At 38.5% G+C, this 27888-nt stretch overlaps 1 protein-coding gene across 1 annotated transcript in view; it reads right to left on the reverse strand.

Moving 5' to 3' along the window:
* The window catches only part of Nek1 (NIMA related kinase 1), a 126296-nt gene that overhangs the window by 93521 nt on the left and 4887 nt on the right, over positions 1 to 27888 (reverse strand). The window contains exons 2-11 of the mRNA XM_032918458.1: positions 25946 to 26093; positions 25456 to 25552; positions 21355 to 21452; positions 17316 to 17399; positions 14205 to 14272; positions 13994 to 14080; positions 12995 to 13049; positions 9045 to 9245; positions 3861 to 3921; positions 1230 to 1381 (exon numbers count right to left, since the gene is read on the reverse strand). Coding sequence (XP_032774349.1) covers positions 1230 to 1381; positions 3861 to 3921; positions 9045 to 9245; positions 12995 to 13049; positions 13994 to 14080; positions 14205 to 14272; positions 17316 to 17399; positions 21355 to 21452; positions 25456 to 25552; positions 25946 to 26062 — 1020 coding nt within the window. The 5' untranslated portion in view covers positions 26063 to 26093. The remainder of the gene's footprint in view (positions 1 to 1229; positions 1382 to 3860; positions 3922 to 9044; positions 9246 to 12994; positions 13050 to 13993; positions 14081 to 14204; positions 14273 to 17315; positions 17400 to 21354; positions 21453 to 25455; positions 25553 to 25945; positions 26094 to 27888) is intronic.

Raw genomic sequence — 27888 nt, forward strand, 5'->3', positions numbered from 1 at the left:
CAATTTTCCTTTGCTCAGCACATTAGCAGATGATGGAGGAGACACTACAGAAGGAAAGAGTGTCTCTTCTGCCCAGTGCTTCTTGTCTGTTACTGCAGCATGTGGGAACACACTGTGTCACTCACTCCTGCAGGTACCTTGCAAAAGTTGTGCCTAAATCCTGTCAGTTTCCAGCTGCACTTTGGCGGTAGCACAAAGAGCGTCCTCCAGATTTCTGCTGGTATCCGATCAGCTTTGCAGAAAGCTCAGCAGCACTAGGCATATTCCACCTGCCTTCTAGTCCGCCTCTCAGAGTACGCCAGCTACCTAGGCTTCTCAGTACACTTTACTAACATCTAGACAGCTTCCCAGGGGGCCTCAGTTCTGCAGCAGACAGTATGCCAGGGCCTGACTGTGGCTCTGCAGTGGATGTCACCACAATTAGGCTTACAGCCATGCCCCATCCAAATAAGGTCTGAATTGACTTCAAGAATGGGGCTGGAGAATCTTTAATTTTTGTGTTCTCTCTTTGAGTATTCTCTTAGTACTAGGAGTAGCAGTTGATTCCTTTATCTTTCATTCCCACATTATATTCTTCCTGACACATTTAATGGCTAATTCCTAAAACTAGCTAATAATGATCTACATGAAAATTTCCATATTCAAATTGTATGTGGCTTCTTTCTCCTGACTCCATGCTGATTTATATACAGAACTTGAAGGACTGTTTTTTAGTAATCATTTTAAACTACGTAAGGGTAACTTAATTAAAAACAAAAAAACGCCAATGTCTTGCAACTATTACCGTGATCCCAGGCATGCTACTCAGTGCTTTAGCCCCTGATTTTTTAATCTGAGATGGGAGACTGTCACATATAAGATCATGTTCTCACATAGCTCTCAGATTTTGATTTATTTGACTGTGAATTCTGAAATACACAAATGTCCTAGTGTTTTACAACACTGCCACAGGTACTTCTTTCTCTATGCAAACGATCAAATGTTCACAAAGGATCTCATTTATAACGCTCTCTTTTTTATTACACCACTTGTCTACTCAATGTATCTACCTAAGGGATGTCCAATGCTTCCTTCTGGAAGGCCCCTAAGCAGAGCGGATGGAGGAAGCAGAAGAACTCTCCTTAGTACGGAAATAGACCGCTCTGGGTACCAAGAGAACTAACGGAGCTGTTATCAAATAAATGGGTTGTGCTGAACTGGGCATCAAGCAGTTTGTGAAACGATTTTACCTGCTTATGCTTTGGGGCTGGTTTTTTCTCAAGTAACTTTTTATCTCCGTACTTCTTATATGTTATAGGCACTCCATATTTAGCAGAAGGCTTTGTGATTTTCTGAGCAGGGACAAAAGAACTGACACCTTGTCCTGATGCTGGTCTTTTACCTGCAATGAAAAGACAAATGATTCTTTTCTAGGAATTCTTTACACTGAGTCTTTAGTGCCAAAAGTCTTCAAGAATGGTACTTTTTCCTTTTCACAATCATTGGCAACCTTTCAAACTTTTAAATTTTTTTTTTTTGTCTGTTAGCAAATATCAATGCTTCAAGCACTTGACATTGAAAGCAGTGGTGTTTTTGTTTTGTTTTAAGAAGACTAACTACTGTAAGATAACACTTGTGGGACTGTAGCTCCACAGGCAAGTGCTCAGTTCAGAAGCATACGGACTGAGCTGGGTCCTTACATGCATATAAAACTGCAAGGAGTGCTGGCGAGAGATTGTAATCCCATTAGCAGGGAAGCAGAGACGAGCAGATCCCAGAGGTAAGCTGGCCAGCCAGTGTAACCTAATGGTTAGCTCATGACAAGTAAGGCTATTTCTGAGAAGACACCTGAAGTTGTTCTGTGGCATACATACAGGTTCACTATGTACCCCACATGCACCCTTACACATACAAACACACGCACGTGCGCACACACACGCGCACACACACACACACACACACACACACACACACACACACCTCTATGGGACACAGTAGCAGCTATTGGTGAATATATTTAAGAAATTGAGTTCTCTGGATAAAATATACAGTAGAATTATAGGATGCATTATATACATACATGTATGTATGAAGCTGTCACAAGAAATGAACAACCAAACAAATGCCCTCAAAGATCCAGAAAATAAACTTCAATTAAAAAAAAAATACTGTAAGTCAAATAGTCGGTTCCACCATCCCTTATCCAAACCTTTTCTAGCCTCCCATTTCCCACCTCTGTAAAGCTGCCTCTGGTTAGGCTCCCCCACAGCCTGAGCAGGCAACTCACTTCCTTTTCCAGTACACTCTTAACTCAGGATTTCTAGTATATACTAATACAATTTAAATCAATCTCTTCCAACAAATATTCATTTTTAGGAGAAAGAAAAAATTAAACGGTAATTTACAATGAAAAGCTAACATTAAACTCATTTTCAAAGAAAAATTTATAGGAAAATGTTCACTATATTATATTGTGTATAAAAAACCTGTTTATAATATATTCTCATTCAAACTCATTGTGTATGTTATGACAAAAAATTATATCAAAATATGAAAGCATTTATTAAAGTTTGAGTAATGTTTCTTCTAAAAAATCTTTATAAGCACACATTACTTATATAATTTAGACAACTCTTATGAAACTGTGCTAGCTAGTTTTATGCCAACTTGACATAAGCTGGAGTCATTTTGGGAAAGGGAACCTCAATTGAGAAAAATGTCCCCACAAGACTGGGCTGTGGGCAAGCGACACCTCTGGGCTGGTGGTCCTGGGAGCTATAAGAAAGTAGGGTAAACGAGCCATGGGAACGAGCCAATGGGCAGGCCTCCATGGTCCCTGTATCAACTCCTGCCTCCAGGTTCCTGCCCTGACTCCTTAGAGGATGCTCTGTCCTCCTAAAGTTGTTTGGTTATGGTGCTTTATTATAGTCATAGAAATCCTACCTAAGACAGGAACTAAAAATATTACTAGCCATAGAACTAGACATAGAATGCCATGTTAGAGCTTCAGGAGGAATTCACACTGATAATAATATGATACTCTGTGATAGGATAAAGTTTTTCTGAAACATGCTGATCTACAAACTAGGAAGTATGAGAAAATCAAATTAGAACATAGCTCTATGAAGTCATAATTGTGTAACTTGGCTAATTTTATCAAAACAACAAGAGATCTCTGTGAGTTCAAGGTCAGCTTGAACTCACAAAAAGAATATCTGTATATTAAGAAAGGAAACACAACAAAATCCAAACACACAAATAGAACAAAAACCTAAGGGGAATGCTCTGTACATCAGAAACAGAGGCTGGAGACACCAAGCATAAAAATGAATATTTTTAAGAGAAAGATATAAACTGCTCCCATCCACTGCATGAGAAGTGGGAGGATTATTCACCTACCTCAGGTTTCAAAATGGAATAAAAGGAAAGACATTTATGCATATAACATACAAAACATAAACAGTACTACAAATATCCTACTGTTAATGGTCAAAATTAAAATAAAACTTACCTTTAGTAAAATCATTGACCTCCCAATAAGTTATTTTTAAAAATTTAGAATATAAAATACTTTTAAAGAAAAATGTTTTTCATAAATGATTTACACTTTAGTGGGATATTTATATTTTAGACAACATTCTGAAAATATCAACTTAGCTTTGATAAAGATTTTCAAGTCAGATTTCATTTAAATAAGACAGCAAATAACACTTTATTGATAATTTATTGTATATCACTACATATAAGAAATTTAATATTTACTTTAGATTAAATTTATTCTATAACCATCTCAATTTGATTTCTCTATCTGTATTTATTTGTAGTATATCTAGTCTTGAGTATTGCAAATAGATGAAAAGCTTCACATGAAATGTAATTACCTGGGATAGGCTGTGGTCCAAACTTTGAAACTGTTTTCAGACAAAATTCTTCTGCAATAAGCTTAGATTGAAAGAGAGAAAAAATGTTAGAAAAGACATCACTTCTGAGTATGGTGGCACACACTTTAGTCTTAGAACTATGGAGGAAAAGCAGGTAGACAGATATACAGCAAGTTCCAGAATAGCCAGTGCTATATAGTGAGATCCTGCCTTAAAAAAAAAATCCAAACCAAAACAAAAACCAACCAAATAAATAAAAAATGGGGTACAGAGCTAAACAAAGAATTCACTGCTGAGGAATGCCAAATGGCTGAGAAACACCTAAAGAAATGTTCAACATCTTTAGTCATAAGGGAGATGCAAATCAAAACAACCCTGAGATTTCACCTCACACCAGTGAGAATGGCTAAGATCAAAAACTCAGGTGACAACAGATGCTGGCGAGGATGTGGAGAAAGAGGAACACTCCTCCATTGTTGGTGGGATTGCAGACTGGTACAACCATTCTGGAAATCAGTCTGGAGGTTCCTCAGAAAATTGGACATTGACTACCTGAGTTCTCAGCTATACCTCTCTTGGGCATATACCCAAAAGATGCTCCAACATATAACAAAGACACATGCTCCACTATGTTCATAGCAGCCTTATTTATAGTAGCCAGAAGCTGGAAAGAACCCAGATGCCCTTCAACAGAGGAATGGATATAGAAAATGTGGTACATCTACACAATGGAGTACTACTCAGCCATTAAAAATGATTTCATGAAATTAGCAGGCAAATGGATGAAACTTGAAAATATCATCCTGAGTGAAGTAACCCGGACCCAAACAACATGCATAGTATCTACTCACTTATAAGTAGACATTAGCCATAAAATACAGGTACCATGCCATACTCCACAGACCCTAAGGAAGCTAAACAAGAAGGAAGACTTGAATCTCACTTAGCAGGGGGAACAAAATAGTCATAGAGGCAGAGGGAGGAAGGGAACTGGCTGGGAGAGGGCATGGAGGTAAGTTTCAGGATCAGATGTGGGGAGGGACAGGAGAGATAGTCAAATGGCCGTTAGAATGAATGGAAATCTGCAACCTGTGGGGGTGGAGAAGAGGAAAGCATTTCAAGGACATTTCAGAGACCTGGGAAAAGGGAGGCACCCAACACTCAATGGGGGTGACATTAGCTGTTACTCACAGCATAGGGAATATGGAACCTGAAGAGACCAACCCCTATAGCAAGGCAAGAACCCCAGTGGAGCAATACGTATACCAACCATCCACAAAACTTTCAACCCAAAATTTATCCTGTCTACAAGACATATAGGACAGTGCAGAGACTGGGAGAATGACTAAGCAGTGAGTAGTCCAACTAGAGACCCATCCCATAAATAAGCACCAACCCCTGACACTGTTAATGATACCCTGTTATGCTTGCAGACAGGAGTCTAGCAAGGCTGTCGTCTGAGAGGATTTAACTAACAGCTAAGACAGATGCAGAGACTCACAACTAAACACTGGATAGAGCTTGGGGAGTCTTATGGAAAAATTGGGAGGACTGAGAACCCCCCAAGGGAATAGGAACTCCACAGGAAGATCAAGAGCATAAGCTAATCTGGCCCCTTGGGGGCTCTCAGAGCCTGAACCACCAACCCAAGAGCATGCACAGGCTGGACTTAGGACTCCCAGCACATATGCAGTAGATGTGCAACCTGGTCTTCATGTGACCAAACAACTGGAGTGGGGGCTATCCCAAAAGTTGTTGCCTTCTGTGGAAGATGTTCTTCTAGCTAGGCTTCCTTGTCTGGACTCCATAGGAGAGGATGAATCTAGCCTTGCAGAGACTTGATATGCCAGGGTGGGGAGATACCTGGGGGAAAGGGGAATTGGGAAAGTACTGTGGGAGGGGGGGAAACTGAGATAGAGGAGGAATTGAGGGAGGGGTGACTGGGGGATGAGGGTAGCAATTGATATATAAAGTGAAAAAATAAAAGAAATTTAAAAGAGATAGCTTAAAAAACAATTAAAAGAGGGCTGGAGAGATGGCTCAGTGGTTAAGAGCACTGACTGCTCTTCCAGAGGTCCTGAGTTCAAATCCCAGCAACCACATGGTGGCTCACAACCATCTGTAATGAGATCTGATGCCCTCTTCTGGTGTGTCTGAAGACAGCTACAGTGTACTTACATATAATAAATAGATAAATCTTTAAAAAAAAACAATAAAATAAAATAAACAAAATCTGTATCCTAAACAAAGAAAAAAGTTAACTATCAGTCACAATGTATTTTTCTTCCAGTCATAAATATGTCTCTAAATAAACTAATTAAAGTCCAGTAATGCAGCCAGCAAACTCTCCTCTTGCTAACTGCTTACTCCTGCTAGTCTTACTAATGTATTTTTATTACGTCTGCAGTCTTTCATTCACGAACCAGACTAATACAGAGCACATGTTCCTTGCCTTTTTCATATCTTAGCAACTTAACAAAGACTTCGTCTATGGAGGGCTGCTGAGTTCTTTTGCATTCATAGCCCTCATTTATGTCAAAAATATTCACGTGTCACTTCAAAAGATGCTCTCTTGGAAATGCCATTTACGTTTACGATGAACCAACTTACCATTCATCTGCAAACATGTCATTGGAGAAACATTTTCACAGTGTGTGTCTCTTTTAATATTATAAGTATTCCATTACTCACTCCTCAGCATTTATATTTTATGAAACAAGTATTTACATTTTCCATGAGTAATTTTCTATCAACTACATTTTTCTAGTATGATACCAGATTTAACCGAATCTGAGCTTATTTTTATTTTACTTGCGGAGAGTTAAGTGAATTTTCTCACTTTTTCCAGGGGAGTACAGCACAGTAGAAAGAATGTTCAACAGTAGACAAGATATCCCATAAGTACAAATCTCCAACCTGAGGAGACTTTCTTCCCTATTGAAGATCCTCTGTGGCAGTAGTACTCAGTCTCTAACCAACACCATAGATCCTGTAGCTACACATCAACTCTCTGGCTCTGCCTCAGTCACTGAAGCAGAGACGAAGCCAGCAGATTCCTCTAGAAGCCTGTCTGTGTTTGAGAACCAGTGCTGCAGAAGACAGGCACGAGCAGAAGTGTGGTTCAAAGACACAGGGCACACGTGAGAGAATGTGTTCTCTTCTCAACACAGGCATCCCCCCATCTTTTAGAAAAACAGAGGGATCTGTTCTGTATCCTGTGAAACTCCTGACTCCCGGGATCCACACACTCTACCAATGACCTAGATCTGCCAAACCCACTTTTGAGAGAGGAACTTCTTAAGTTGTCTAGACTTGCTTTAAACGTGGGATCTTTCCTTCCTCATGACCTCTTGAGCAGCTGAGACTATAGGACTGTATCCTAGGCCTGGACAATGGGTATTTTATGATCTCCAACTTGCCCTCAATGTAAGAAACGTCATCAGTTCACCAAGTATGGATCTTCGTGTTCTATGTAAATAATGTCCATATAAACTGAGATGGAATGTACAGTGTTCAAGAAGATACGGGAATACCACGGGAATGTTGTCTGTCACCAGCACGTGGCTCTCTGAACTAAAAGCTTACTTATCATTGGGAGCTTAAAACTTAGTTCTTTAGTCACATTAGTCACATGCCATGTTCAACAAGTAACCATGTGATGTTGGACTATTCAGATATGGCGGACTTTCTTCCTCCCAGACAGAGACTGTATGTACTCCTAATGAATCAAAGCTTACCCCTAATTTGTGAAGCCACATGCAAGAAACTGCTATTACGGTGTACAAGGATAAGAATTGGGCCATACTAATTTTGGCTAATGGCACTGAAAGAATCACAATAAAAATTGTCTTGTAATCCAGAAATTCATAAGCCTGAGGCAGAAGGACCATAGGTTTGCAGCGAGGCTGGGCTACATGGTGAGAAAACATAAACTTGTGCAATTTAGATCATTATAGTGATATCAGAAGCAATAGTTCATATTTTAAAGCATAAAGCATTTCATACGCAAATGCTGACCAAGATATAGTATATCTTAGGAACAGACTGCAAGAGCCAAGTGGAGTTTAAATAGCAGTAAGAAGAGGAGAAATATACCAAGCACACGTTATTAGATACTCTGTTACTGATCATAATCTGTCTCCCTTCTGCACGGTATGTTTGGTAATTGGGGCTTTAACATTTCCCCTCTCATGGTTAGGAAGGTAAGTTGCAGTGTTTCAGTCCTGAGACTATGCTCTAACTACACTGGCGAGGAGGAGGTAGCTTCAGTAAGATTAAATGAAGCCTTTGTTTCATATCTGGTTGCTGCCAAAAAAATAACAGTACACTACATCTAAACAGCCTTTGAGAGAATTATTTTTAACAAAGAAGTCTTGTAAAACACCACATTTCAGAGATTGTTACCATGTTTTAAACAAGTAACCTTTGATTTCCAAAGTTGAGTTAGCTAAATGAACATCTCTTGTTTTCTGAATAGCATTTGTTCTCAGGAATGCGCTGTTAAACCAGAAGCATATATAAGCAATATGGTTATGCTTTTGCTACCTATCTTATTTACAAAAGAATTCAACGTGGATTAAATTAATATAGGCCACCATAAACATGAAAAGGCAAATAATTCCAATTTTAGGTGATCTCATTTTAGTAATTAATGTCATATGATCTGACAATTTTTATAAAACCTGCAAAATAAATTATCTCCAGAAGTATTTGTTTTGCACCTGTAAGTTGAACACTAGAGGACAAATTATGAAATATAGCAATATAGTATATGCACTTACATATGCCCATATAACTAGCTTCCAACCACTTTGTCAAAGACAACCATAATCATGTAAATTTGGCTGATATGTTTATCTAGTGTCATGAATTATATGTTGATAATACATACTAGGGACTTTTAGTAGGTATGTACTAGACAGAAAACACTGTACACACATTATTAATTCTTGCAGCCACCCCAGTATCAGTATACCTCTGAGCTCATAGCTTACAGGTAAGAGGTAAGAAATGTGAAGCACAGAAAGGTTTTAATAACTTCAATTATAAACAGTGGGAAATCAAGGGCACCAGCAATGCAGGCTGAGGAGGGCATCTCAGCCCAGGCTCTGTGCTGATCACTACAGCCCTTGTGTTAGGTACCACAGCCTTACTGTTTAACTTCAGGGGTATGGTGACACATACCTGAGGTGAGAGAAACTTTTCGATTCGTTTAGCTATAAAGCCTTTCTCCAATATGGAGTTGACTGATGGTCTATCCCTAGGATTTCTTTTAAACAGCTGAGAGAGCAAGCTGCGGAGATCATAGGAATAATGTAGAGACACTGGAGGAAAGGATCCAGATATTATCTTCAGTACCAGGTTTTTCATGTTTCCAGCTTCAAACTAAAATCCAGAAAATAAATGCACATATATAAAACAGATGGGAACTGGAATGGGGAATATCAGTAATGAGCAATAGTTCTTTTTCCATGAATACAGAATAGAAATACAACCCTCTTCTAAGTAATGCAATCAGTAAACTTTACCTAATTATCTATAACTTCAAAAGACTGCCTTCACACCAAGATAGAATGGGGAGGGGGAGGGGTTAGGGGGATGTTGGTCTGGAAAAATAAAAAATAAAAAAAAGACTGCCTTCAAAAAAGTAAAATAATATTAATTTGCTTTAAGAGTAAGACTAATTGTTTATGCAACACACCAAGAGGTAGGCTATAAATATTAATAAAGATTTTACAAGACATAACAATGATCAAGATGATAAAAAGTTATGCAACCCAGTAGTCTTCATTTAAGATCTGGCTTCCTCTGCCTCTGCTCTAACAACTCGAAGAAAAAAATAAACTACTGAGCGAAAACATTTGGGTGAAATAAGTAAAGACATAAGAGAATTCTGATGTCTTTATTCTTTAGGCCATGTCTGTCATTATCCTTTTGCAGGAAGTGAGGCTTCCCAAAGAATAATCAATTCAATGTGGGCAGGTTGGGGGAGTAGGGGTGAGCAATATTAATAGGGAGGTATGTGTTTTAGGGTTAAACAAAAAATAAACTGGAACTGAAATAAAAAGAATACACAGGTGGAACAGTTAAAATCTACAGATTTCGTGAAACAGAAAAATGAAACGAATCACTAGTTCTCCAAAGAATATGTACCAACGGCCACTAAACACATAAGAAATGTTGAATACCATTAGCCACCAGAAATGCAAATCAGAAGTCCATTGGGATTTCATTCCTAGTCAGGATGGCTATCAGTAAGAGAACAACAAAGGCTGTTAAGGCTGGGAAGCCTCATATGCTACTGGTAGGAATGTAAATTATGTCTAGCCTCCATGGATATCACATACAGTTTCCTCAAAAACGCAAACATGCAACTAACATACAGTTTACAATAACACCCCTGGGAATGTACCCCAAAGAGCCTACTTACCACATTACAGAGATAACTGTTCATCAAAAGGGAAACTCTGCAATCAGCCTTATATATGTCAACAGACAAATGGATAAAGTATATGTACATATAGGGAGGAGCTCACAAAGCCCCAGCCTAGTTAGGAACCACTGACAGGTGGCAGCTGCTAGAGGACAGAAAGTCAGTTTTCTATAGGGCCATGCCCCTGTGGTATAGTCAAGCTCTAGTGAATGACCTCATAACCATGTACTTAAAAGCAGCACTAACTGAACTTAGTTATTTAAAGTTAAAAGAAAATAAGAGGGCATGAAGTTAAGAGGGGGATTGAGAAGAGGATTTGGGAAGAGTCATAGGAGGGAGTGGGGAGCAGATATAATCAAAATATACCGTGTGGATGTATGGGATTCTCAAAGCATAAATTATAGTTAAAAGAATAGAGACAAACACACAATGCATTTCATTCAGATATATGGAAATTATATAATTTGAAAGAAGATGCATGTATATGCAGACTGTTATAGTAAGTAATATAAGCCAAACTCAGAAACTCAGAAGAAAAATAATGTATTTTTTCCATATCCATAAGTACAAACTAGATTTCCCTGCCTCTCTCTTACACACACACACACACACACACACACACACACACACACACACACACACAGAGAGAGAGAGAGAGAGAGAGAGAGAGAGAGAGAGAGAGATGAAAAACTGGGAAAAAAGTTAGAGGACTAGGTGGGTAGGGAAGAAGGAAAAGGGGAAGGTACGGGGAGGGTGAGTATGGTAAGGTAAATCATATTCTACTTAGATAAAATGTCTATGTCTTAGAGGCCTATGTAGGCCCTATGTGGACTTGAACTCAATTTGAAGACCAAACTAGTAAAAATCTTGCAATAATCCCCATGTGTCTGTTTCTCAGGGCTGAGATCATATGTGTACACCATTAGGATGAAAATATCATTAGGAATCCATACATGTGTGCAATGATATACATGAATAAGATCACAGACTTCATAGTAGGAAAATAATTAGCTTTGACATTTCTGTTAAAATAGCAGAACAGCTATATTAATCTTGGTTCTCAATATATACATCAAGAAAACAAACGCCTACGATAAGTTAGGGAACAGTAATGTCAATTATTAAAAAACACTCATAAATAAATGTTAATCTCTCCTAGAACATTTGAAACTTAACTGTATTCTGTTTGTAAAAATGTAAGTCCATCCAATCTTGTAGAAACATATTAGGGAAAAACTAAGAAATAACACAATATAGTAGAAGTTTATGCAGGCAGCCATTTAAAGCGAGCAAAGCAGCGAGAGCTGGTATAGCAACTGAAGGGCTTTGGCTCCGCCAGAGAACCTCAGTTTGGTTCTGCGCACCCACACCAGGAAGCTCAGGGCCACCTCCAGATGCACGCTTTGCTTCTGACCTCTGACGCATGCACATTTATATGAATATGAGAATATCTCAACAAACAATAAGAAAATACAGACTTCAATAATATTGAGCAGTAAGAGCAGGCTATAGAGCAGTTCTAAAACATAAGCAAAGTCTGGGAGATGAGTAACTCCCGTTATGAGTTAAGTTAGAATGAGGTTAGAGGAAGGCGGCAAATGTGAGCAGTTATTTCTTGTGAGTATTGCATATGGCACTGACTCCCTGCTGCACAATTTTACATATCTTGTCAAGTTTTCTTTGAGATGAAAATACAGCATTGTTTCATCAGTGATGGAAACATGCTTTAAAAGGAAGGCAAAAAAACTGAAAAATTATGATGATTAAATATATTTTGAGAGAGATCTCCCTTTTGGTATATTTCATACTATTTAAAAATGTGCTTATGGTGAAATTGTAAATATCATAGTGTACTTAGTGTGACAGAATGCCTTGATAAGAGGCTGAGAAGATACTCAGTTGGTAAAGTGCTGGCTGTGTAAGCACAGGGAGGTGAGTTCAGAACCACAGAATACATGTAGGAGATGGCTGGTTCTGTACTCTCCAGGGAGTTAGGATGTGGGTGGAAGCATGTGGATCCCTAAAGTTCACCAGAAGGTTCTGGGAACCTGTCTCAATAAAGATGAAGAGCAATCAAGGACAGACTCGGGACCTTGATCTTGGCCACCTTAGGGACCTCCAAGCTCGCACACATAGCACATGTGCACACTCCTACATTACCAAGCACAGGCATCCCTAACAACAACAACAACGCACTTTTATTTTTGTCTATATTTGCAGTTTTAATAAAAACAACTCTGTTTTCACAGAAAATGAAATTCTTTAAATAACTTCCAGTATCAAACTCAAAAGAATTTCATTGCTTTTCACTTTAATTTTTGATTTTGTTTTCACACAGAACCCTGCCAGGAAGCACAGACTGAGCCTGAACCTGCACTTCTTCTGCCCTCAGCCTCCCAGTGCGGGAGTAAAGGCGTTTCTATCACACCCAGCTAAATATGTGTTCTTTGAAAGAACCTGCTAAAATGAAACCAATTAAAAATATTAGGGTAAAACACAAATTCACAGTAAATTAATTTCCGTGATGAATGGGATGCCTGTAGCATTAGAAAAATGTTTGTGAAAAAAAGCACAAAATATAATAACAGCAAATATACTAAAAGACTAAACCAGTTTAAAACTGCATTTCAGAAAATCAAATCTCTAATCTGAGTTATCTGAAAGATACCACAACTTTAAAAGCAACATAACTTATACTTACTGCATGTTTAAGTGTACACAACTCATAAAGGACACAGCCCAAAGCCCAAATGTCACTGCAAAGACAAAAGTAAGAAATTTCGTCTTTTAAAATTTTCTTTTTCTTTTCTTTTTTTTCCGGAGCTGGGGACCGAACCCAGGGCCTTGCGCTTGCTAGACAAGCGCTCTACCACTGAGCTAAATCCCCAACCCCAGAAATTTCGTCTTAATATCACAATATATTTATTCAATCATTTACAGCAAAAAAAAAAAAAGTATGGAAAAACTTGGGGGGATATACGTGCTCTATAAAGTATTTTTTGACCTTTAAATTTGAAACTAGATAATAAAAGCAGCTATTTTAAATTAGGAAAGGGCTGCCTAAACAATTACTTTGAAATGTCATTAAAGAAACTTAATATTTAAAAAAATCATATAAAATTCATTCCATTTATTTTTATTTGGCAAAATTCAACATGCTTTATTCAATCTAAAAATATTGCAAAATGGAAAAAATTAATTTACTACACTCAAGTGTGACGGCAAACTAAACAGTGTTTCTTGGTTGCAAGCTTTCCCTTGGAAAGGAGGAAAAGGTCACTGGAGTTCAACTGTGGGACTGTCAATAACAGATCACAAAATCCACTAGCAGCTCACATCTAAGCGAGGCAGCTACAGCGTTTCAAAGAAATTGATGGGTCTCTCTCTGCATCGAGTTTCTTTATTGAGATCCAGCACACATTCTATACTATTAGCTATAGTTCTGTACGAAGTGACTGTGACAAAGAAAAAGACCAAAGGGAGTAAGTACCTCTTCCTAACTAGAAGAAACCATAGTGATTCTTCCTGAGTTCTTCCAATGATATGAGAAGTGCTTTACAATCCCTCATCACATACTAAAAGTCTAGAGATACACATGCTAAGCATACAGTTCTGACTTCGCAGTGCTATTCTCAAGGCTACTACAGTGTGGCAGAAAGGTTAAATAGGCAGGTCATGTGTTCAGAATCACTGTAAATACCTTTTATTGTTGTAAGGCTTGTTTTCACAGATTTCAGGTGACAAGTAGTATGGAGTCCCTATGCAAGTTCGAGCCAGCTCTACAGTACTAGAACAATAAAATTGTTGAAGAAGCTTAAGACGGAGATATGACAAGTTACCGCATACACACTACAACAGACTCAGTTTCACTGAGGACATTATATCAGAACAAAGCTTAAAGCTGCTGTTACCTATTGAGAACTCGAGCAATTCCAAAATCTCCAAGCTGCACTGTCCCATCTTTGGTTAGAAATATGTTCTATGAAAAAAAGAAAGAATAAACAAACAGAAATATTGTTTCAGTCCAGTTATTTCTATTAGATAATATTGTTTTTCAGAAAAATTAATCTAATTAAAAAATTATGGTAGAATAACTGGATATCCTCATGAAAAAGAACAAATTCTATCTACCTTACTATAAGCAAAAATTAACTCAAAATGAATTATAGGATATATGAACTAAAACAATAAAATCCTAAATATAGGAAGAAATTGTCATGCTTTTGAGTCAGGCAATGGTTTCTTAGACATCAGACAAAACTAAAGAAAAGGAAAGAAAAATTGGGCTTTATTAACCTAAACATTTTGTGTATCATATGATACACAGGACATGGCTCAGTTGGCTACGTTACCTGATGCCCAAGTCTGAAAAGCTGAGGCTAACCCTTAGGATCCACACGGTGAAAAGAGAGAACAGAAAAAGAAAGAGATTCTAAAGCTCAGATGACCCCCAGCTATATGTCAGGTTCAAGGCCATGTTGGCCTACAGGAGATACTGTCTCAACGCACAACTCCAAAAGGAGAAATAATCCATTTTGTTGTTAATTTGGAGTCAGAGTCAAACTATGTAGCCTTAGCTGGCTTGGAACTTACTATGTAGACCAGGCAGGCCTGAAGAGAGAGTCAGCTCCTTTGCCTCTCCAGTTCTGGAATTAAAGGTGTGGAATACTAGACTCAGAAAATAACCCAGCTTTAAATAGCACATACTAACAGTCACTTAAATGTCCTGAATACAGATATCCAGACAGAAAGAAGATCGGTGCCTACGAAGTCTACATGGAGGAGGAAGAGGTGTGACTAGGCATGGAAGGTCTCCTTTGAAGAGAAAAAAATTCTGTGAATTAGAGACAATGTTTTCACAATTCTGTATAAAACTAAAGTCAGTAGACTATATACTGCTTAGGGTGTGTGTGTGTGTGTGTGTGTGTGTGTGTGAACTTGTCATGGCATCTGTCTAAAAGTCAGAGGACAACTTAGGGGTGTCAGTTCTGTTCCTGCGTCCTGTGGGTCCCAGGGACTGACTCAGTTAATCAAGCTTAGCAGCAAATATTTCTATCCAATGAGCTATCTTGCCAGTCCCTGTATACTTTAAGTAGGGAAATTTTATAATATGTAAATGTACTACAATTAAACTTTTTAAAAGATGATCTTCCACCCAGGGTCCTGAAACACCGTTCGAGTTTAAACTGTTTACTCAATTGTATTTTCTTTATAAATACAATACTTCAGTGTGCTGGGGTATGCACATGTATCAAGGTTCAACATATTCCTAGCAAGAAAAAGACCTATTTTTTTCAGATTCTACACTCTATTAGAGAGTAAAAAGCAAGGATTTAAGGAGGTATCAGGAACTCATTCCTCACAGCATGACACTTCCATAAGGTACATGTTTGATGACAAAGGGTTAACTAGAATTAATACAGTGAGGGGAAACAGAATTTGGTGGCACAAGGTGGGGAGGGATGTAGGGAAGACCAAACATGAAGGTCCCAGTTAGCTCTTCCCCACGCACCCTGGGAATATTACATTCCTCAGCCATCTGCAGGCCTAGGAAGGCAAAGGACGGACACAACAGGGAGGGTTGTGACATAACTGCACTCATCTCTCTACCCTTGCTGGGAACTGAGGACTGGAATAAAACACAAAAAGGAGTGCAAAGCGAAGGCTGGGGCAGAAGCTTGATTCCCAGCATTGAATCACGCACATAGGCATGTGTTTTGAAAATAAAACATTTTCCACAAAAGAATCTGGAAGAAAATTCAGCTAGACACAAAAAAATGTAATAAAGATATTAATAATAATAAACCAGTGAAATCATTAATGATGTGAGGATTCACTACAAATACAACTCATCAGCCTTGGATGGCACTGCATTCCTATAAACCCAACACTAAGGAGGAAGATACAAGTTCAAGACCAGCCTGGTCTGCAGAGTGGAACACTCAAACACCTTCAAACTGATAAAATAGCATGACATTAACTATAAACATGCTTAAACATGGCAGTGAGTCTGAAATCCTTGAATTCCAGAGGTTCAAGCAAGAATGGAAGAAATCAAGTCCAGTGTAAGCTACAGAAGAAGAATATCAATGAGGGGAAAGGGAACAAGAAATGACAAAGTATTTAATAAAGAGATAAAACAGGAATGAGTGAAACAAGAACAGATATAGATATAGTAAACCCCATTACTTTTCTATAAACAGTTATGGAGGAGGAGACAAGCACTAGTCTACGGAACTTGTGAAAGGGGTTTGGAGTTGGACATAAGAGATTCAAGGCAGAGTACTTTCCTAGCATGCTCTGGCTGGGATCCTGGTGCTAGTAAGAATAAAAATGGGAATGGAAGATGTGCAGGCATAGTTAATTCAGAGACAAGGAAGGTCTCCAGAAGTTCCCTAAAAAGATACACAGATTTTCACATACAAGGCACAGCATGATGAACTCAAACCGAATCTTTTAGGAAAAATAATCAATCAACCAATCAACCAACCAATCAATCAATCATAATGACTTAAAAATTTTAATTCAATTCTTAATACCAAAAAAATGAATTTTACCTTCTAATTCTATAGAAAAACAATCTCCTATCCAGAAACTTATATCCAAATTACCATTAATTAGAGAAAAGGAAATAAATCAACCACAGACATGCAAAATCTCAAAAAAATTAGCTTCCACACTTCTACTTCTTTGATTCATTCTGTCATGGCCAAAGAGTCAATCCAGAAAGAAGGACATTGAAGAATAAGTGGGGGAGCTGCTGTCAGGACACAGGGGGACATGCAGTACCTGAGTGAGCAGGACACAATCAAAGGATAAGAGCTGCCGGTTTTAGTCACACACAAGTTACTGCCTGGCATGGAGGCTTGTGCCTGTAATCCCAGCACTCAGGATGCGAAAGTCTGAGCCTCGTGAGGGTTTGGAGCCAGCTTGGGCTACATAATGAGTTTCAGGCCCACACAGAGCAAAACTGTGAGATCTGTGCTTTAAAAAAAAAAAAAAAAAAGGCTGTATGAACATACCTGTGACTTTATGTCTCGGTGAAGAATTTTTCTATCATGTACATGCTTCAAAGCCAAACATATCTGAACAAACCAGTCCAAAATCTAGAGAGAAACATTGGATTTAAAACATTTAATCTAAAATTTCTTTGTACTTTGCAGATACTAACACTTGTAGGTATTCAGAGAATTGACAACAGAAATGGTATAACATATAATAAAAAGTGTCACACACAGCAAAATAAATATGGGAAGAAACCTGAAGAATGATAAATAAAAACAAGTATACTTTCTAATAGATTGGTAGGTAAGTTTGTTAGGCTTATCTCTTTTTTTATATTTTTTCAATATACATAGAAGTTACAAAAGGAAAATTATCAGGATAGAAATTTAGAGTGAATCTAGCTAATATCTCTAACCACATTCACCACATATAAGCACTCTCCGGAATAAAATATAAACCTAAAAAAACCCTGTTTAGTTAAGTTTTTTCCTTTTTTTCTGACATTTACTGAGTAAGAATAGCTTTTCCATAGTGACGTATGCCTTCACAGAGTGGTAGAGACTCACAGACAGCTGCAAAGAAGTGTGTATCTAAGTAAGGAGGTGTGAACAGGGACAGTCAGGGAGGGTCAGGAGGAGGCACGGACAGGGAGAAGGAAGCTTAGGTGCAGTCCAATTGCTGTGAAAACTAGAAGGGCGCCTTGTCAGCATCACATCACTTCACAGAGTTCTGTTACAGTGTTTTTCTTTTTTTTTTTTTTTTTTTTTGGTTTTTTTTTTGAGCTGGGGACCGAACCCAGGGCCTTGCGCTTCCTAGGCAAGCGCTCTACCACTGAGCTAAATCCCCAACCCTTACAGTGTTTTTCTTATTTGTTCTTTTTGATAAAAATACATTCAGCGATGTACATATGTACAGGAACTAGCTTTGCAAAGTCACTAAAAGAGCTCTGAGTTAGGGGTCAGCAAACTGATTCTGGGGAGTAAGAGAGACTGGTTAGTGGTGGTGCATGCCTTCACCGTCGCCTTCAGGAGGTCGGCAGGTGGGGACCTCTGTGTTTGAGGCCAGCCTGGCCTGCAGAGTGAGTTCCAGTACAGTCAGGGCTACACAGAAAATGTCTGTCTCAAAAAACAAAACAAAACAACAAAACAACAAAATAGTTTAGGCTTAACAGCCATATGGTCTCTTACTTCAACTTTCCCACTATAGTAATAAAGCAAGTATAAGTTATTTGTAAGCAAATAGGTTTAACTGTGCTGTAATGCTATTTCATTTACAAACAAAGACAGCGGGCTGAACTGGGGTTACAAAGACTGCTGGAGAGAAGAGCAAGTGACTTAGTAATTCCAGAGAGGTGATGCTCTAGTCTTGAAGATACAGAAGAGTCAACTCAGCCACCAGACTATGAAGAGCCTAAAGGTGAATGCACCAAACTAAGCAGCAATCTGAGGGACAGAGCACAGGGAAAGAGGCCTTTCAGCTTCTGAGTTCTTCATCTGTTTAAAAAGATAAACTTCAAATTTAAATACAAGTAGGTTCAAAACCTGCTATACAATTTGGGGTAAGTTACTTAAGCTCTCTTAGACTCCTTATCTATTAAATAAAAAAAGTGTCTAATCATAAGAGTTAAGAGAACAAATACCACCCTCCATCCTCCTATACAAAAACAGGCAAACAAATGCAGCAGGACTTAAAGACCAAAGGAAGTCAGTTGAAAATGTGAAGAAGTTGAATGGCGTGTAGCCACACAGCAGGAGGAGCTGAGGTCACTTCTGGAGCCTGAAGAAAACAACTCATGGCTCAGCAAAGCCTCAGTGACTGTACCTCAAAGAAGCAAAGCCTCAAGGGTCCTGTCCCTTGCTACTGCATTTGTTGCTGTCTTAGTCACCTTGTTTTTTGCCTTGTATGTATAAAAGTGCCCACTGAGCAATGCAATCACAATGCATAACGACAGTGGTGATTTCCCAAAAAGCAACGCTACTCAGATAGGCTAATGATTTACTAAAGATTTCTGAAAAAGTTAAAAAGATGTATGGTTAAAAGATTAGATCGGGGAGGGTGGGAGGAACACCCATAAGGAAGGGAGGGGAGGGGGATGTTTGCCCGGAAACCAGGAAAGGGAATAACACTCGAAATGTATATAAGAAATATTCAAGTTAATAAAAAAAAAAAAAAAAAAAAAAAAAAAAAGATTAGATCAAGGTTCTTTTTATGTGCAGGTCAGGGTGTTTTGCTTTGTAGCAGAAAACCTAAGGTACAACATAAAAATGAAAAACACTCTTATTTACTAAATGAATAGTCTGCTAAAGTCAGCGATAAGAACAAAAAGGGCCCACTGGTCTCACCTACGGAGACAGGCTAATGGTCAGAGGCTAATAACAAAGTGGCTGGATTTCGCTGCCCATGGTTAGACCTCAGCTTCTGTGCCCACTGTAAAATCTGACTGTCCTGGACTATAAATTTGCTGATGAGCATCTGTGTGCACCCTGAGGACTCAGTACTATGTGGCATGTACATTGAATAGATTCTCCTTTTTTGGTTGTTGTAAGAAAAGTAAATCTGAGCTAAAGTTCTCTAGTTGACTATCCATTTACTTTATGGTGAAAACAATGTAAGCATAGTTAACCCTTAGATGAATAGGAATTGTGTTATATAGGAATATGATGTCTATCTCCTTCCTTGTAACTGAAAACTGCTACCTGCTAGTACAAGAGAAACTGTCTGTTTAAAATAGTTGGCTTGCTTAAATTATGTTAATCCGTAATAGTAATAATACTATTACTTTAGAACACAGATGTATTGTGGGAAGAAACCACATGAAACTGAGTAATCAGGTATGGGACTTTGAATTTGTTTTAAAAAATATGAACCTTGTAATCATTGTGTATAACTGAAACTCATGATTAAGAATTAAGAATAGGGGATTTCATTAAGGTACATGAGGACTAAGAGAAAACAAAGTTGTGGGGACGTTGCTTCATCCATCAAGGGTGTGTATGTGCCTATTTTACATTAGTTTCCGACCCCACATCTCCTTGGGTGGCCGAACACGCTGCTGGAGCTGGCCTTGCTACTAGCCAGCTCAACTGTAGATAGCAAAAGTAGAACACTAAGGCAGTTGAGGAAAGATGTTAAGGAACAATCAAGATAAAATACAACAGAGAGGGGGAGGTAGATGTACAAATGCAAATCTCATCAACAGAAAATGCATGCTCCATAAATATCTGCTAAAATAAATGACAATAGATTTACGAAAAAATATCTAACACTAAGGCTGCTTAGGTAAGGTGAGCCACGCTTGAGAGACCTCAACAATCAAATCAGACTTCAAATAGCAGCAAATATAAGGCTTCCAGAATGCGAGTTATTTAGCAGGGCTATATTCCTAGAAGATATGTTCTGGCAGCAATAAGCCAGATTGACAGGACACAGAATAATTAACCAATTATCATGAATAATTAGGTTACATATGCATTAGCACATGCATGTGCACACACATACTATGCATGTGAGATGTAGTTTATATTCTACATACAAGAATGGTATGGTGGGGCTGGAGAGATGGCTTAGTGGTTAAGAGCACTGACCGCTCTTCCAGAGGTCCTGAGTTCAAATCCCAGCAACCACATGGTGTCTCACAACCCTCTGTAATGGGATCTGATCTGGTGTGTCTGAAGACAGCTACAGTGTACTTATATATAATAAATAAATCTTTAAAAAATAAAGAATATGGTAGGTAATGAGATAGGGAACTCAACAATAGCTAATTAGCGATGTGACTAAGAGATCAGATCTAATGCCAGCCTGCCCTAGCAATTAGGATTAGCATCCATAGGTAAAAATGAATAAATCTAGGTGGGTGTGGTATCACATGTCTACAGTCTCAGCACTCAAATGGTAGAGGTGGGCTGATTAGAAGTTCCCGGTCAGCCTGGGCTATGTGAGACTGTATCCCCTGCTCCATGTGCCCCTCCTACACCTAATGAATACATACAAAATCACACTTTGAGTTGCTCCTCGGTAACCAGGTAGGAATCAGGCTTCTCCATGACAACCCACCTGATCTTCTTGAAACAAAGTGCCTTTCTGAGCATTTATTCGTTTAAACAGATCACCTCCTTCACAGTAATCCATTACTATGTAGAGAGAGCCATTTTCTACAAAATATAAACATTAAATTCCATTTTTAAAATGTTGCATCAAAAGCAGTTAAATTAAGTTACTTAAAGACTTGCTAAAAAGCATCAGCTAAACAAAGAATAGACCATCTTCAGAATGTCAGGCCATAATGTCTAGGTATTCTGCCTACATAGCTTATACAATGACTCAAGTTTTATGCAACTCCGTTCTTGACCATTTTCCAACCAAGAAACACCATCTGAGTAGAGAACTGTTCCTACTGACCTTGTTGACATTAGTACTCTGAGAATATAAAATACAGAACAATATACTTTTGTTTAATTTCCTTAAATGTTGTATGTGGAGCAAAGGCATGAGCACACCAGCTTCCTAGCTGCTAGGGAATTAAGCATATCTGAGAATCCCAGCACACTGGGACAAAGAGTAAGCATACTTTCTCTTCAGAGAATCCTGATGTTTTGTCAAGTAAGCTGCAAACCTGAGGAAGTGGCCTTCACCATCCTTTTCTTCTGAGAAAGTAACTTTGTTTATAGTTTAATTAAGCAACACATCTGAGAGTTGACTGCAGACAGATTTCTCAGTCTGCAAGGAGGTTTGGGTCACTTTGAACCAAGATAAGCTATTGCTAGGTAAAGAGCACCTGGTGAGAATGAGAAACCATGAAAATCATTATTCTGCCTTCTGTATACAAGACGCTCAAACTCTGAATAGAGTGTGCACTGGCTGACTTGACTGTGTACCCCCTGTCCTGGTCAATGCCACGCTCACTTGGGACCCAGTTGATGCACTAGATGTCAACAGTTATATATAAAGTCATGTTTTCCCACCAATTTTTCAGAGCCCATATTGTCTATTTGAAATGACCACTAGTTTTCGGTTTGAACTACTCACTTGAACTAATAGATCACTAAATACAAAACCAATAATAAATGCGATAATGAACTCTAACATCAAATAGACAGTCTCTACCTCCAACCCTGGGGTTTCTTTTATTCTATGCAAACAAACAAACAAACAAACTTACACATTTGTTAATAGCATGAAGACAGTACAGAGCCATAATCACTTCTACAGTTTTTATGCTTTTATATCTTTATGCATGGAGAAAGGTCTAGGAAATAATCATTCCTTCTGACACCAACTGTTCTTCACAAAGGAAGAGTGGTCAATATCACGAGTAACATTTGCTGAAGTAAGGAGACTATCACAACTGAAAGGGGGGTGGTGTTCCTCCTCCTGTCCTTATGATATGCACAATGGCTCCGTTTCTAGAGACGCGCTCACTTCTCTCATTTGTGGTGACATTCTTATTGAGGGGCTCTTATATGCTTTTGGGATATACTGCCTATAATACACTGTTGGGACTAGAAACTTACCTAGATTAAACCAATTAAGAACCTGTGTGACTATGACGGGGGTGAAAAGATAATCTAAATATACATGCTAGAAATGACACACTAGAGTGGGGCTGGAGAGAAGACTGAGTGGTTCAGCACCTGCAGAGACCTGAGTTTGGTTCCCAGCATCCACATGGTGGTTCACAATCATTGATAACTCAAGTTTCATGGGATCTGACCTCCAAGAGCACCAAATAGGCACCATTACATTTAGCTATAGAGGCAAACACACACATAAAATAGAAATAAGCCTTAAAAAAGACATTATGAAAAAAACCTCTATTAACCCACAGGTTGCACATGGTCTGCCATCACTTATGTATTAATACCTAGACTATTTCAGGGAGGGAACAAACAGCAGGAAGTAACAAGAGTTAACAAGAAAAGAATGATGGTCTTTCAAAGACCGTGGAAAGCAAACGTCTGTGCTTTGAAGCTAAGTGTGGGGGTAGGAGACAGAAGCTGACGAACTGCATGTTTGATGCTAATCTGTATCAGGATCTGCAAGATCCTGTATCAAAGCTGGAGCTGTAACTTGTGAAGTGCTTGCTCAGAACGTGTAAAGATCCATGTTTGCCCTCCAGTACTGGAGCATGGGGAAGAGGGAGGAAGACTACAGGAGGTTACACAGAACACAAAGACATTTGAGAAACACTGAGGATGTAGCACATGAACTAGTTATACTTTATACTACTCAGATACCTATTACTTAAAGGCAAAAATTACTTGTTCTCTCCTTTAAACCTTCTTCACTTTTCCTCCTATCCATCAACACACTGCCTATATACTTGTCAAAGTCTCCATTCATTGCCTAGGCTGGCCTCAAACTCATGATCCTCCTGTTCCTACCTCCCTAGTACTAATATTGCAGGCATCCTGTAAGACACGCAGTCAATAGTTATTTAAATATATAATTAACAGAGTAGTATTATCTATTAGAGACATGATGATGCGTATTCCTTCTAATATCTCATTGCCACCTGTCTCTCAGAGTACTTTGCACAAGACTACATATACACAAAAACCCCATTATCACTAAGAGGCTCACAGGATTTTAAAGACCCCTAAAACCCAAAGCAACCACTATAAGTAGAAACAGTTTCAAATGCAAGCAAGAAACCCAAACCAGGCAAGCCAAGTGACAAAGGCTATCAGAGAACAACTAACGGTACAGCAGGGAGACATGGCTGGGATGTGAATCAGAAAACTCAGTACAAGCACTACGTGGCTAGTTTTAACACTCTTTTCTTTACCATCTCTTAGTTTAGAAGCCAAAATGCCCCAGAGGTTTTAATTGCTGGGTTTTTTGTTTCGTTTGTTTGTTTTTTTGTTTTTTGTTTTTTTGTTTTTTAACCAGTTTGGGGTATGTATGTGTGTTCATTATAGAAGACATATGTGGGGGTGTGTGTGTGTGATGTTTATTAAATTTAAGTACAGTGTTCTGTGAGCTCTTATAGCAAATTAATCAGATCTTAAAGGAGGTCATAGGAAAGTCCATTTGTAGCTTGTTGGCAGAAATTCAGAGGCCTGGCCTTGCTGCTGGGTTTAAAAGAGGGACAGTGTGAGGCACTGTCCCCAATGTGGGCAACATGACACTACCTGCAGGCAGACAGTGTCTGATGTGAGCTGGATTAGAGGGCTTCGAGCTGCTCTTCACTAAGTGATGATTGTTTGCCACTGCACAGACTCCCACACTTTTTGAGTCATAGAGCAGGGGAAGAAACAAGAACTTTGTTTGCCTACCACAGAATGTGCCGTGTAGGCACAGAAACAGGCGAGGCATAAACAGTGAGCTGTCAAACATGCTAATTCCTAGGGAGTTCAAAAGAGGGGAAATGAGAGGAACAGGGAGCTTGTAGCCATGCATGCCTCCACATTTCAGATGGCCACATTTAAAGAATAAACCTCCCCTTTTGAATCATTCCAATATTTCTAGGTGAAGACAGAGCCTGTCAGTATTCCAGGATGGACAGGAGAGGGGCACATGAAGACTCACCCCTAGGGAAAGCAGTGGCAGTTACTGGCTGCTGAGGTAGAAGAAATTTTCTTTAAAGGTGTAATCACTGGTAAACTGCCCAAGATTCAGTAAATAACCCCATGCCTGTGCACATGCAAGCCACCCTAATTAAGTCAGTGGCTTATTGAAAGACGGGGTATGTGAGAGTAGAAAGAAGGAATGTTAGAAGAAGAAGGAAGTGGTGTGCATGTGAAATATGATGAAATTATATTATACATGTAGGAAATTGTCAAAAATAAGGAAATTATTTAAAAAATCAGGATCAGAATATTTTCTCAGCATTAGTAAAAGGTTAATTATTGTTAATTTTGCCTTCCAAATTTTTGTACTTTACTGTTTCTTTTTAAGTAATAACAATGAGCCAGTATTAAGGGGACAATTTGGTGTCAATACTGTCCTAGAATCAAACTGCTACTTACATGTATATGTATTAAAGAAACAAACAAAAGAACATTTTTTTTCTAAAAATACATCCACAAAATAATTTCTTACAAGGAAAATATTCAAAAGTGATAAGTGGAGGGAGTTTGGGGAGAGGAAATAAAAAATTAAAAAAGAAAAAAGTGTCTTCGAGTTTATTTTAAATGTTTGCAAAATAGATCTGACCTTCGAATGATTCTTTGTATTGGACAATATTTGGATGCTTCATGTTTGCCAACACTGCGACCTCTCTCCTTGATTCTTCTCTTTCTTTATCGGACATCTTAAATGGGAAAAAGTAAAATAGTAAAACCACTAGTAAATTTGAAAGTGGTTAAAAATGGTACTAATACAGTACAATGACACACACACACACACACACACACACACACACACACACACACACACACACTTACTTTCTCAAATTTGAAAGTTAAAAAAGGAAGAAGTGAATCTGTAAGTGAAACTCTTTCAGGGTGCTCAATCTAGATGAAGTTACAGACAGTTAGTATATGTTTTATATACTGGTACAGGCCCATATCAGAAAAAATATGAAAGGACACAGATCCCTCAGAAATTAGTGGTCCTCAGTGGAATTACAGCTCTCTTTCTCATTAGGTTAAAATGTCCCATCATAACCAGATTACTTGTGCAACTTAACTAAAATCGTACTTACTCTTGAGATGTTAATTTCCTTGATGACATAATGTCTGCCATCCTCTGTAGATTTAACAAGAACAGCTTTTCCAAATGAACCTTCTCCAATCTTCTGTAGTCTAACATACTTCTCCATGGTTCTTTATTAAGGCATTTTTATACATATGCTACACACAAAGAAAGAGTTGACAGAGATTAAGCGAGTTTTAACAAGAAGATATCTAGGATCTTGACTGAAAGTCAAATAACTTAGAACAAAACAAAAAGAAATTATGATTTCAGCTTTATTATAATGCTTTGAAACATCCAATACTAACAGTACAGACACATAAAGGCAATCTTTTGCCTACATGAATCACTAGCATTATTGAGTTTGTTTAATAAAAAGAATACAGGTTGGGGCTGGAGAGATGGCTCAGTGGTTAAGAGCACTGACTGTTCTTCCAGAGGTTCTGAGTTCAATTCCCAGCAACCACATGGTGGTTCTCAACCATCTGTAGTGGGATCCAATGCCCTCTCCCTGTGTGTCTGAAGATAGCTACAGTGTACTCATATGCATAAAATAAATAAATCTTTAAAAAGAAATGTTTATTTAAAAAACTGAATACAGGCTAAATAAGACAATTTCTTAAAGTTGTTTCAATAACAATTTCAGGTAAATTTTCTGTACTTATGTTTTAATGTTATTTATTGAAAGGATTTTCTTAGGATGAAAACGAAAATCAAAGAAATATTAAAGCTTTCAAACATTTTACTCAAGCATCTTGCAGAAGTATCTATCTTTGGAACACAGTACAAGAATGGAGTCCTGTGAGAATTCTGAGAGATTATGAGAAAACTCCAGAAAACAAGAGTCCTGTGATGTCAGTTTCTTCAAAACACAGAATTGTTCTTGGAATGTGTTTGTGTGCTCTTCCAGGAGCATCAGATGGGGGGATTTTTCTTCAGCTGTTGATGTTCATGTGCCTCTATAGAAAAGCATGCCTTTACCATGTGTGGCTTGACCTTGTGATTGTACACTTTACTCATATTATTCTGAACCCTCAAAGTATACATTATCTGAGGCTCTGAATAAAGTTGGCTATTGTATGAGACTTCAGTCTGCTTCGTTTTTAGCCTTTGCTCTCCCAGGTTCATGCTGCCAACTAGACTGGTAAACAGTTACCACTGTAACCAATACTGTATAAAATGCCGATTCTTAGATATTCTTATCAACAGTGTGTATTCTTTATAAAAATATCAGAGGAGCAACAGAGGTTAAAAAGTTAAAGATCAGGGCCAGCAAGATGGCTGGCTCACTAGGTTAAAAGCACTTTCTAGGCAAGTTTGGAGACCAGAGTTTGATCCTTGGAAGAAGGAAAACTCCACAAGTTGTCTGACCTCCACACTTGAGCATGGCATACATGCCTGCACCCAAAAACACACTATGTACACACAATTATGATAAACTGTATTTTTTAAAAAGAGCAGTAGAACCTTGGAGCTTCTGGTGGTTTAAGTGAGAATGTTCCCAAAGAACTCTTTAGAAGGATAGAAGGTGTGACCTTGTTGAAGGTATGGCTTAGTTTGAAGAGGTGTGTCACTGGGAGTGGGCTTTGAGATTTCAAAAGCCCATAGCAAACCGAGTGCCCCCGCACCATCCTCTCAAAGGCCTGCCAATGGGGAATCAGGATGCAAAAGTGTCAGCTACTACTCTGGTATCATGCTGTCTTCACACCTGCTGCAATGCTCCCGCTATAATGACTAGCCCTTTGAAACCATAAGTAAGCCCCACCTAAAAGCTTTCTTTATAAGAGTTGTCTTGTTTTGGATTGTGTGTGGGAGGGTGGGTAAAGTGGGCGTGGATGGAGAGGGGAACACCCTTATAGAAGGGAAGGGGGAGGGGTTAGAGGGCTGATGGACAGGAAACTGGGAAAGGGAATAACATTTGAAATGTAAATAAGAAATACCCAATTTTTTTTT

The sequence above is a fragment of the Rattus rattus genome, chromosome 13 (genome assembly GCF_011064425.1).
Source record: "Rattus rattus isolate New Zealand chromosome 13, Rrattus_CSIRO_v1, whole genome shotgun sequence".
Classification (NCBI taxonomy): domain Eukaryota; kingdom Metazoa; phylum Chordata; class Mammalia; order Rodentia; family Muridae; genus Rattus; species Rattus rattus.